The sequence below is a fragment of the Chaetura pelagica genome, unplaced genomic scaffold, assembly GCF_000747805.2.
Source record: "Chaetura pelagica isolate M959 unplaced genomic scaffold, ChaPel_1.0 scaffold90, whole genome shotgun sequence".
NCBI lineage: Eukaryota > Metazoa > Chordata > Aves > Apodiformes > Apodidae > Chaetura > Chaetura pelagica.
In genome coordinates, this window is record NW_009953496.1 from 262,449 (window position 1) to 274,968 (window position 12,520).

General features: G+C 35.1%; 1 protein-coding gene across 3 annotated transcripts in view; it reads right to left on the bottom strand.

Moving 5' to 3' along the window:
- Positions 1 to 12,520, bottom strand: part of FAM184A (family with sequence similarity 184, member A) — a 46,007-nt gene that overhangs the window by 9,342 nt on the left and 24,145 nt on the right. For 2 of the 3 annotated variants that reach the window (XM_009999088.1, XM_009999089.1), the window contains exons 9-12: positions 5,933 to 6,145; positions 4,598 to 4,751; positions 4,092 to 4,219; positions 1,702 to 1,886 (exon numbers count right to left, since the gene is read on the bottom strand). In XM_009999088.1, the coding sequence (XP_009997390.1) occupies positions 1,702 to 1,886; positions 4,092 to 4,219; positions 4,598 to 4,751; positions 5,933 to 6,145 (680 nt within the window). Of the gene's footprint in view, positions 1 to 1,082; positions 1,230 to 1,701; positions 1,887 to 4,091; positions 4,220 to 4,597; positions 4,752 to 5,932; positions 6,146 to 12,520 lie in introns of all 3 variants that reach the window. The other variant, XM_009999090.1, reaches the window with a different exon arrangement.

Genomic DNA, 12,520 nt, shown 5'->3' on the forward strand with positions numbered 1-12,520 from the left:
GTTACTGCCGAGACATCAAGGGCATTTTGCTCTGCTTAGAATAGTAAAGGAGCAGAAGAGCTGTACCTGCAACCCTCCTGTAGGGAGCAGTGGACTAGACAGACAGCAAATTTGGCCTGAGACATTCCATACATATATATACACAATAGACTTGGTATAAAGGATCACGGAAGTCAAGCTCCTTCCTGCTTCTTCTTGCCTTCTCTTCTGTCTATGGCTGGCATCCAGGGAGGACTCCATCTACCCATCACTGTTGATCCCTAGGCCTGTGCATTCCTGAGCCTCACAACTCTCCCCTCAGCTCCTGTCTGCTCTGCAGCGCTCTGGGACATTTCAGGACTGTTCACAGATCAGGAGATGCCGTGGGAGTTGCAAACCAGAGAGTCTCTCTCCCTCACTCTCTCTCTCCTTCCCTACCTGGGTGGAAGGGGGAGGGGATCGAGGGCATTGTTGTTGCTGGTTTAATTGCTGATCCTGAGTCAAACCGTGACATGGTTACATCACAGACAGAGATAAAAGTACGAAGGATGTGGAAGACAGGAAAACAGCAAGACGACACACTGCTACACCACTTCTGCCCAGAGGTGGTCTAACCCCAGGTGGCATTTTCACTCAGAGATACTTTAAGAATTCAGTTATTGTTTTGCTCAAAAATTTCCATTTCAGACACTAATTTTCCTTGTGTTAGCAAACCTGAAATTTTTGCATCACTTACGTTTTATAATCAGATTTCTTAATAGCAAATATCGTACTGTTCATAAACTTGTTGAAGAAGCTTGTGTTTTCAAAAAAGATGGAGTAAAGTTTGAGAAAAAACACTGGAAATAATGTTTTCTCCACTTTTCTAAGAACTGCAAAGATTTAATATCTTTCCTACTTAGATTTTTTTTGTCTCAAATCTCTAACAATTTAAAGCTTATAAAACTGTGTTGCCTAAAGAATTCCAAGATTAGGCTCCATACTTGATTGATGTTTTTGCACACCTGCACCTCTGCATTATCTTCAGCAACTCACAGACACCAGAATGAACTATTCACTCAAACGCAGCTACATACAAGTTTTCTTAATGCAACAAAACTTACGAAATTTGTAAAGCTGAATTAATTTCCTTGAGCAGCTCTTGGGTCTTATTAAAATCTGCCAGCATGCTTTCTTTCTCTCTGATGTGATCTGCTGTCAAGACATCCAGCTCTTTCTCATGTTTCTTGCTTAAATCTTGCTCATGCATCCTGTTTAATTTATTTTTTGTTAAAAAAGAGTTATTCTAAAGTCACACTCATTTGTTCATCATGATTTTCTGCCATGTTTCTAATGGTTTTTACACAGTATTAGATAACAGAAGGAATGAATCAAAACCCTCTACTTACTTGTCCTCCAATCTTCTAGCTTATTTCATGTAAAATGCATCTCCTTTAATGCTTTTTTTTAATAAACAAACATAATGAACTAAAAAAAAACAAACAATAAAACACACCAAAAGCAAATACTTGAATGGACTGATACTGAAATATGCTGAAATGAATCACTAAAAGGCAGATTAACTGTATGGTAATATTCACTAACTTCACTAGTAATGGGCATAGCTTTTTTCTAAAGATAAAATGATACATAGCATCACTTGATCAAGAGGATAAATTAAAAGCTGCAAATAGTAAAATTTCTTAATAAAAACATTTGAGTTTAGAGTGGAAAAATTTATACCTGATCTGTTGGTTGGATTCACTTCGTATTCTAAGAACTTCTTTCCCTTTAAACTCTAATTCCTTAGTCAATGCACTTATATTTTCATGAAGATGTAGAATCTCTTTGTCCAGTTCAGCTATATGATGGTCTCGGTGATTCAGTTCATCTTGGAGATCTGATATTCGGCACAAAAATTCTTTCTCCTATGATACAAGTAGCAGTAGCAAAAATATTTTAAATAGACTTGTCTCTCAGAAGCACAATACTTGCTTTTGGAACAAAACAGCTGACTAAAAATTTCCATCCAATAGACAATTTTTTGGAGTTTTTGACACAAACTGTAATTAACCGAGGTTTTAATTTGTACAAGTACAAACAAAGAAATCAAAGTTATGTAACAAACCATTTCTGTTCTCGAGAAAATTTAAAAACTCTCATTGTCTTTGCCTGGTAAAGTGAGTGTAGCTCACCACAACTTTCTTTTGCCCACATTTACAACAAAAACCCAGAGACTGCTGAGAACAAGGAGGGTGGCATTTAGCAGTTTCTCCCTCTTAAGATACCATATATAGAGACACTGGTTTTCCATTTACAGCCCCATACAACAGCACAAAGTAGCTCAAGATGTACGCCCTGCACCAACAAACACCATGATTCAGAAGTCTCCTGTCTTAGCTATACATAAATACAAGGGTCATAAATATCTCACAGTAGAATACATGCTAAATACTTTATATGATATTTATATTGTCTCCAATAAATCAATTAAATAAACTATTTTTGCATAAGAAATTCCAGTGAAGTTAACATCTGGGAAACTCATCTGGAACCTAGGCCAATGGTTTTGGTAATGATTCTCCTTAGTTTCAAAGGAGTCTGTAATGAAATGAACCTTTTCCAGAGTTTTCCATTTCCATCTAATCCACTTCTTACATTTTCACTATAATTAATAACCACATAGTTTGCACAGTTAGAAAAAAAGTCATTTTATGCATACTTGTGTTTTGTGTTTTCATGCATCCAGGAAATACAAATATACCCTAATGCACAAATTTATAGGACATTTTTAAGAACAGATCTTTAAAATTAACTCTCCTCCCTATAGAAAGACTATATTAAAATTATGAGTAAAAGCAGTGGAAAATCTGTATCTACACATTTAAATATTTCAAAAAGTAGCTAATATAATAATCCTGCATCTCTGTATCTATTTCAGCTCTGGTCCTGTGAACTGATGTGTATTCCAACATAGGGAAACACAATTGCTTTGCCCTCAGTACAACTAAAGCTCTAAAGCTCTTGCTTAGCAAGATCATAGTCCTGAGGCCAGAAATACGTGGCATTTGGTTGGATCAAACACTTGCTCTGGTAATTTAAAACTTTTTTTTTTTCCTGACATCTCCTCTAGGCTTAAGGAACACAAGACTGAAACCATATCCTCCTAAATCCTGCATGTTTTTGTTCACTGCTGACAGCACCACATCTTTGCCTCTAGTGCTCACACTTTTAAAGCAGCAAGGAGAAAAAGGGCTCATCTTTGACAGACTGTTTCTGTGTAAAGGCTATATCCAGCTAAACCATATCCTCTGTTAATATATTTCTAAAACCACTCCACCTCCTTGGTGCAGGACTATCAGTAAACCAAACTTGACCAATACCCTATTGTATATAAAGAAGTAATTTTCTGATCCTCTTATTTCCAGAAGTCTGTCTTCCTTTCAGTAGATATCAAGCTTTCATATTTTCATTACTGTTGGAAAAAATGATTGCATATATAGTGAAAAATGAAAGAAAAAGGGGAATTAATCAGTTTGCTGCTGAAAGCAAAGGTAATCCATACTGGTTTTGGGATGCAGGGTGTGTTTTTTGTCTGGGTGTGGGTTGTACTTTGGGTTTTTTTAGGAAACGGTTGCAAGCTGTTACACCTTCTTTGCATTATTTAAATGCTAATTGATCTTTTCTAGTTTGGCTCCTGAAAAAAAGAAAAAGATACTAAGCTACCTCTTAATTTTGAAGTAATACTTTGGTTTTAAGCAATTGTATCACTTAGGGTTTGGAAAGAAGCAGCCTTTTCTTCTGTAAGTCCTGCTCGCAGGTGAAGATGAGTAGAATTTCACAAGAATTAGCAATTTTCTCCCATGGCAAGAAAATGTGCTCTCAGATGGCTGCACAATTCTGAGAGGAAACCACCTTGATATAGAAATCTTTACTAGGCATCAACTGAAGGTTGTTGAAGGTGGAAGTAGTCGAGCAAGAAAGCTTAGTAAACTGCTAGGGATGCATTATCTGCTGGTGCTGGCTGACTCTGAAAGATTACACGTTTGTTCACAATGGTTCTTTCCTCCAACTACAAGAAAGCAAATACTGATTATTCAATTTTACAGCCAGTTGCCAGCAATGCCTCCTACCTGTCGCCTGCCGAGTTCTATGCTTCTTTCAAGCTCCATTTTGGCAGCTACCAGTTCTTGTTGATGGTTGTGCCTGAGCTGGTCAATTGCTGCTGCGTGTTGATGATTTAGCTCAGAGCGCAAGGAAGCTAGTCACCATGAACAAAGAGAGAAGTTTATTTTACACTAATTAACAATAACAGTCCAGCTCCCCCAAGTGTTGCTGCTGACCTCATAAACACTATTTACATAGTCTAAGCAACTGTCCCTGTCATTCTATTCCTCTTACTTTCTGAAACATTCTCTGTCATGAAATTTGGTTGCTTACTCCTTCCAAAATACCTTACAGGTGAGATTTTTCAAAAGGGCACCGTATGGCCTTACTGATTTTAAGATGAACAACTAGGCCAACATTGAATGGCTCTAAGATACTCTACAGTGTTAGAATACACACACGTGTACGTAGATATATTTGCATGAGTAGAAATAATGTTTTGGAACCCACTTGTAAATTTGAAACAGCATACCTAACATAGCTTTTCCTTCATCCTCCAGCTCAAATCGTAGAGTCTGAAGTTCCTGTTCCATCTCCAATTTGAAACCTTCCATGGCTTGTTTATGTGTTTCTTTCAGTGCCTGAAGTTCTTCTGAATGTTTTTGTTGTAAACGTTCTTCTAATTCCTATAAAAACAGAATTGATAAAGTTTATTCAGTTTCAGCTTAGGGAATTTATAAAACATTAAACAATAAACAACCGGAAACAAAAAGCAGGCACTGGCATACTCCAGAAATTACCATAAATGCACTATTATGACTTGCATTTTCTTCTCTAAGTAACCCTACTACTGTATTTTTCCTTTTCAGTGGCTGATGGTTATCAAGATTACCTGTGCACAAAAAATCTATTCTGCTCACAGTTAAAAAAGATAAAAAAACCCAAAAAACAATGTCTGGATATGTTTACAATATCAAGCAGTGATGGGAAGATGCAGATCCCTAGATGGGTCTAGTGTACATATTTGGTGATTTCTGCTCCCCAATGACACCCATGTTGATTCCCTATTTAAATGTATGAAGCATAATGTTCCTGGTGCTTATCTTCTAGTTTCATTTTGAACCCAAGGAATCCACCTTGTGTGCTTAAAGTCCAGTTTCTGATGTGAACCACAGACATTCAGTAGGGACAATGGGAAAATTGATTGCAAAGGTACACTCTGGATCTGAATTTTAAAAAACCCTTAAGACACAGATGCTATTAAGTGCCATGCAGTGCCAACATTTCAATTTTAAAGCTGGTTTAATCAAGGTTTTAAAATCCCTTGAATGTGACAGTGTTCTGGACACATAAATGATCTTGCAAGTTGCAGAACATAGTTTATAAAATTTTTAACATAATGAAAACATAAAACACCTTACAAAAGGAGTCAACTGACAGGAAATAGCAGAAAACATAAGCAACATTAGGTAATGATAATGCAAAATACAGAGAAATCTATTCCAAATAAAAACTAGAATGTCATGTTATGGATAACAATGGCAAATTACTGTAAAGAAGTGTGTGTGTTGATAATAATTTTAACTCTCTCTATATGCATGTACTGCATTCGTTCATCATCATTTTCTGCTGTGCTTCTAACGGCTTTTACACAATATTAGATGACATAAAAAAATGCCAATATCAGAGAAAATTGTCATTATGTTTTAATCAGATTTAACTGGATAAAAATGTTACTATATGACACCAGCTGAAAAGAATATTTAGCAGTTATGCAGATACATTTTTTTACTAATTCCAACTGTGTATATCAATTGCTATTATGGCAACGTTCTGTACATAATACAGAATATCCAGATGAACACACCTTTTGTTCTTGCTCTTTTGTTTCTTCCATGTTTTGAAAGGCAAGGATATGGGCTTCCTGAAGTGACTTATGCCTTTGCTGATGCTCCTCTTCTAATTCCTGGATCTCCTGAGTCAGCCTCTGTCGCTCCTGACTGAACTGGGCTTGTAGCTGTTGCAAAGAGCTCTGAGACTGGGAAAGCTGCATCTCCAGATTCTGTTTCAGTAAGGAGATCTAACCCACAACAGAACAGCAAATATCCTTTAGTCATTAAAACTAACATCAACTCTGAAAATAACATTCAAAAGAAGAAAACTCTTGAAATTGTAAAGCCAGAACATGAACTAAGACTGACAAGCAATGTCATCCATCTTCTGAATTTGCTGTTAATATTATATCTCAGAGATATAATAATGGCATTTTAATAGTTTTATAAGGGTTATCACATCTGTCAGTTTATACTACAGTGCTACCTGTAACACAGTCTTTCATGGCCGAATTATCAAAATTTATTTCTAGGTTTTGTATAAAGAGCAATAAAAATGACACTATCAAGGTCTGAAATCAAGCACTTTATCGTTAAGATACAGTATTCTTCAGGGGAACATCATGTCAATTCTGTAAGGAAAATCCTGCAATTGATAGGGGAGAACAGCCTATGACATATAGATTGATTTTTGAATATTTTGATATTATATCGTCTTATCTTACAGGTAGTTTTCTCATTTAAAAATAAATGGTAGCATACCACTCTACATCATAAATAAAATGTTGCACTTGATGGATTCCTCCCACATACTTTTTTTTTTATTAGCTGAGTAATATTATGTGTGATTTTTCTATCTTGTTTTCAAGATCTAAGATCTAAACAGTCTGAGTAACAAATACTCATTTTTTTAGAAATATCTGTTTTTACAAATTATGCTTTTCACCCAACAAGCTTTTTAATACATTAGAGTACACTGTGCTCCCTGAAGAAGTCCCATATTTTTTTTTATAATAATGTTGACTTTGTTCTTTACATCAGATATAATCTTTTCACACTGAAAATACTCAACCTTTATTCCCTTTAGAGCCAAATACAAGAGAGATACTCTCCAATTCTAGAAACAAGATATAATCAAAAGAGAATTTTGCTACAGTGACTCAAAAGAAGCAAAAAAACCAACTGCCAAATAACAAAGGATTTGAATCAGTAAGGACGTCTTTCAAGCCTCAAAACATTCCATAAAGCTCAATTGTAAATGGAAGTCTGATAGTGTCATTTGATTCAGCATATCTTAAAGTTAATTACGACAAAGTAATGACATTGCACATCAATTTATCGATTTACAGAAAATTAAACCCCACCAATTAACAAAAAATTAATAGCAGCATACCACGGACAAACTGCAGCATGAACATAATTGTCAAATATGTAGGTTGTTTAGTTGTTCTTTTTTTCAGAAGGACACAGCTTAAGCAGATTTGAAAGAAAAAAGCTAGCACTAAAACAAAACAAGCAAATTAATTTGAAAGAAATTAGCATGGCTCACTGCATTTCAAATTTACTAGGTCTTTGTGTCTGGGCATATATACTCTACCTTCCAGGTATATGCTATCAACAGTATTATACTTCAGATACCCCTGAAACAGACTGGCTACAACTGAAATAGTGAAGACCTATACTACATCCTGCAACCTGCAATATACATGTAAAGCCTTTTGCATTAAATGTAAATACCACACACATATTGTACAGTGTCAGACAAAAGATTTGTCTAATCTCCTGTTCTGCCTCCAGAAATGACCAACATGGCTCGCTCAGGGAAAACATGGCATAATGTAAGGATCTTGAATCTGGTCTAGCAGCATCCAGCAATCTTTCTTAACCAAGAGAGGTATTTTGGGGAAAATTAATGGAAAAAAATGTTAGTTAAATTCAACCACTATCTGAATCCATAAGAGTTTTTTAGTATCCACAATATCCTGTGGAAAATTCCAGATAGATATGGCAATACGACATGATGACCTCCTAATACTGGTAACAGAAAGGAGTCAAAAGAGGTTCCCTTCTCCTCTTACTCTGTTCTAACTTCTGTTTTTGTAGATCTTCACATTTCCTTCCTTTTCCATACTAAACAGTTTTGGCTTAATGAGTCACTCCTTGTATGGAAGCCATTTCATATCTATCACCACATTTCTCCTACTTTTGCCCCTTTTCTACTATTTATTTTTAAGATGAGGAGATCAAAACATTATCAAGTAATTTAAAATAGGAGTAAACTTTAGTTTTATATAATGCTTTCTATGGTTTTACATTTTACCAGCCTTTCAGAACCTGAAGGGGGCCTACAGGAAAGTTGGCGGGGGACTTTTTACAAGGGTATGTAGCAACAGGGGGAGGAGTAATGGCTTGAAACTGAGAGAGGGGAGATTTAGGTTAGACACTGGGAAGACAATCTTTACTGTGAGGATGGTGGTTTTTTTCTTTCTGTCTTCATTTTTAGTATCATAGGAATGTGCAGTTATAATAGTCTTAAGAGATTATTCAGTCCAATTCTTAGCACTAGGTAGGAACTCCATACACAAATTACTGCTTAAAAATCTTGTATGAAGAAAATACCACAATTTTCACTCATATCTTCTTCCTCCTCCTGTCTGTGGCAGAAACACTGAGATACTGTATCTGTCCACTGTTACTTGTCCCTTTCATCATGTTTCTGTCCCTCAGGTTTCTTACCATTGCCCAGTCCCATTCTCCATGGCCACCAGGAGGTACAATTCTAGCAGAAGTCTTGCTCAGTCCTGTAGAACCTCAGGTAATGTTATCATCATACTCTAAAAAAGCTTTAATTATAACGTTAAAATGGAGTCAGCCATGGTATCTTAGCCAAATTTTTATTAAGATTACATGAAAAAAGGTATTTTTGGCTGGAAGTTAAATCCATCTTTCACTTAGGCTCCTGCTCCAAATTCTGGTAATTCTCACTGTATCACTTTTTAACTTTTTTTAGCAGGGTTCAAAGGCAAACTATTTATTTATTTATTTCTTCAGAAATGCAGAAAACATTTTAACTGAGGTGACCAAGAGAAGTCTGACATCTGGCCAGGAAGCCATTTTAGAAGAGATCAGGAATATCCTTCTCAAGAGCAGTTCACTCTTCCACTGGACTGAAGTGACTGCAAAATCACAGCCTGAAATGCGTCAATCTCTATTTGCATCAATAGACTACACAGAAAATAAAGGACAATGAGGATTAAATTATTCTAACAGTCAAATTAGTCTACCATTCTAATAATAAGATTTTTCTGTCCTTGAAAGTACATTAAATATTAAAAATCTGGCAGTTATTTTTAGAAGAGTAAGTAATTTTAAACATTATTTTGAATATTCATTTCATATGCTGATACCCTTAGGAGTAAGGGGATTTTTGAAATTTTTGAAAACATAAGTGCCTCCCTTTGCATCATCTCCTCTATGTACTCCTGTATTTAGGATTCAAAGCAAAATGGCTTTAAGTGCTATTGTCTAAACTTTCAATACTTTTATCCATGATTTTCAGTGCATTAAAAACATTGGTAAGAATTTTAAAGATAAATAAAAAATAGAAAGAAAGAATATTTTGGCTACAATTATAACTTGCACCGCCCAACTGAAACTTATAGTACAGCGTCAGTCTCATGCTTTGTAGAAAGCTCTGCAATACACGTTTGCACTGCCCACAAGCTTGCTTGAACAATGACAAAAATGCTGCTTCTGTTATGACCATGTGGGTAGTTTGATGTCCAGTGACATAAACATTTACACAGATGAATGGATGCAGTACACAAGCTTTTGGTAACTAGCAGCAAACATCTTCCTCTCAAATATCACCATGTATTCTATTTCATAGGCTACAGCTCTAAAGCAGTACTACAGGATATGCAGATTTATTAGTGCAAACATGCCCTGTTTACAAGCTGTAAGTGCAAATCACTCACATTGCTGATAGATTTATGTAAAGCTTCACCGAGACAGTGCCGCTATGAAGAAAAGATCACAGGAATAAAGGGAAATATTCAGAGATCAACTAAGTAAAAGAAAAAGGGATAAGGAAGGGGAAAGTAAAACACAGAACATTTATTATAATTTCATCAGGGAAAAAGAAGTTGAACACTATCTGGAAAAAATATTAACATGTTGCTTTGACTTGGTATATAAACTACCAACCAGAATAAAATCATGTGTTTTCCTGTGTCATGGTTTGAACATACAGCATAGCATTATCTCTTCAGCATAATGTTACTAAATACTCCTGCATTATGCAGCTGAACATTTTAGAAATTACCCAACTGTTTTCTCCTTTATGGCAATAATTTTGGGAAGAAACCCTTAAGTACATTGATTTGCATGATTATTAGAAAAAGTGTTATGTAAGGACTCAATTAACAGTCAGCTGTGTCTCCAAAATATCACAAGCATATTAGATACATGAATATTAAAGTGCAAATTTCACTGAAAAAGGACAGAAAATGAACTTAGTCTACAATGAAGACATTTATATTAAAATACTTATTTTTCTTAACATTCAGAATGAGATGGGTACATAGCAGATTCTTCCTGCAAGTCTCCAACAAAAAATGAGTTAATGTAGCATTGTTGATTGGTAATGAGAAGCAAAAAATAAAAACGTATTGGCAAGTAAATGTTCGATATGAAATATTACTGATCAGAAAAATCATATACATCATTCATATATATATACATATAAAAATGCCTGTGTGTTTTTAAATATATATGAATGGTGTAGATAGGCACACATCCATCCATGCACACAATAGTAATCAGAAATTAAGTGTGAGCAATTTCAAACGCAGCATGACCAATATTCCCTTGTGGCACATGTCAGTCAAGATAATGGCTTTCTCCAGGAGACAGCAGGTATTTTGACATCAGCTTGGAAGCCTGCAAGTTGGGAACTTTTGGATAATATTTCGCAAAATACAAAAATAATAAGTTATTATTTTTCTCCTGAACCTACAAAAAGGTACAACATAAAATACGTAATTGTGGAATATCAAAAATTATCTTAAAACTGTAAGTTACAAGCAACAGTTTTCTATACAAGAGTGTAACACTAGGAGGCATCATACTCCAGCAGACAAGGCAACAGACTGATTCTGAACAGCTCCGATTTCAACACTGGATTTTGACAGTGCCAACCTAAACAAATCCCTCCATTTTTTTCTGTCCTTCCTTTCCCATCTGTCTGGCTTCTTTAGGGGGAAGCTGCTAAGAGCAGGAATAATCTCTTGCTAAATAAGTGTTCAGTTCCTAGAATGTCTGCAACTTAATTTTGATGGATATATCTAGGCACCACCAAGTAAAACTGAGAAATACTTAGATTTTATCTCTGAAGCAGAATGGCTAATAGTGTTCTACATTGAAAAGAGATTCCAAGTAAAAATAATTTTGGGAAGCTATATTCTGAGTTACCCCTATTAAAAAAGGCAACAGAAGAAAGTGAGAATTGCTTGCAGAATAACAGATTTCTTTCATGAAGAAACTGGTCTCACTTTGCTGTCAAGCTGACAACTAGAGGTACTAACATGGACTAACCATTTTAAAACGCGATTTTACCAAATTTAACTTTTCCAGAGATCTGGAAAAGAGATTGCACTCATTTTCAGTGAAGGTTCTGCAATAAAACTGTCCAGGTGAATGCAGTACTTAGATCTGTCACAGATTTCTTAGGCTGCTTCACTTAAAGCCATCTTTCTGCAACCCACACTTTCTCATTGTGAAATGAGAACACTTAAATATTTTGTGCAAAAAAAATAACTATTAAATGCTTGGATCTTACTGGAAAAAGATAATCATACACAGACCAAAAAAAGTTACTTTTTAATAAAGTTGAACTTAAATATTTAATATTCCTATGTGTTCTAGAAAGACATATAACAATGTTGAATACACAGTAAATGCAGCTTATTGGTCTTTAAAAAAATTGAAACATATCAGTACTTTATAAAACAGAAGTCTAAGTATTGTGTCACTATTGAAAAGTGTTTAATTGTAGAATAGCTAGCTAAACATCAGTCCTGGAAAAAAGACTGGAAAGGATGACTTCAGACTCAATTAAGAAAATCTTTAAGCATGAAAATAAGATGATTTTCAGTCAACATAACAAAAAGAATAAAGCCCTGCTAAAGAAAACCTGATTTCTTCCTTGGGCAAGAAATGCTTCTGTCCAGAAAGAATACTTAAGAGGACTTTTAAATGGTATTCAATTTATTATCACATGAGTTTTTAACCAAAAAATGTGCTTATATACTTTTACTGAAGAATATTTTAGAATATTAAATCTGACTGACTTAACTCAAAAATAGTGGTGAATCAGCATGGAAATCAAACAGGTATCACTAGGATTAATACTAATGCCTACCACAATTTATTATTTTCACCCTTTATCACATAGTAAATAATTTTCATAAAAAACATACATGATAGAAGAGTAATTTAGAATTATATGGGCTAGTTAATTGGCATGGGGGCTGGTTTAATAAAAATGTGCAGCAATATTATCAGATGCAGCTCCATATTGAAAAGTATGCAGGACATACACTCACAATGGAGAACCCCAAAAT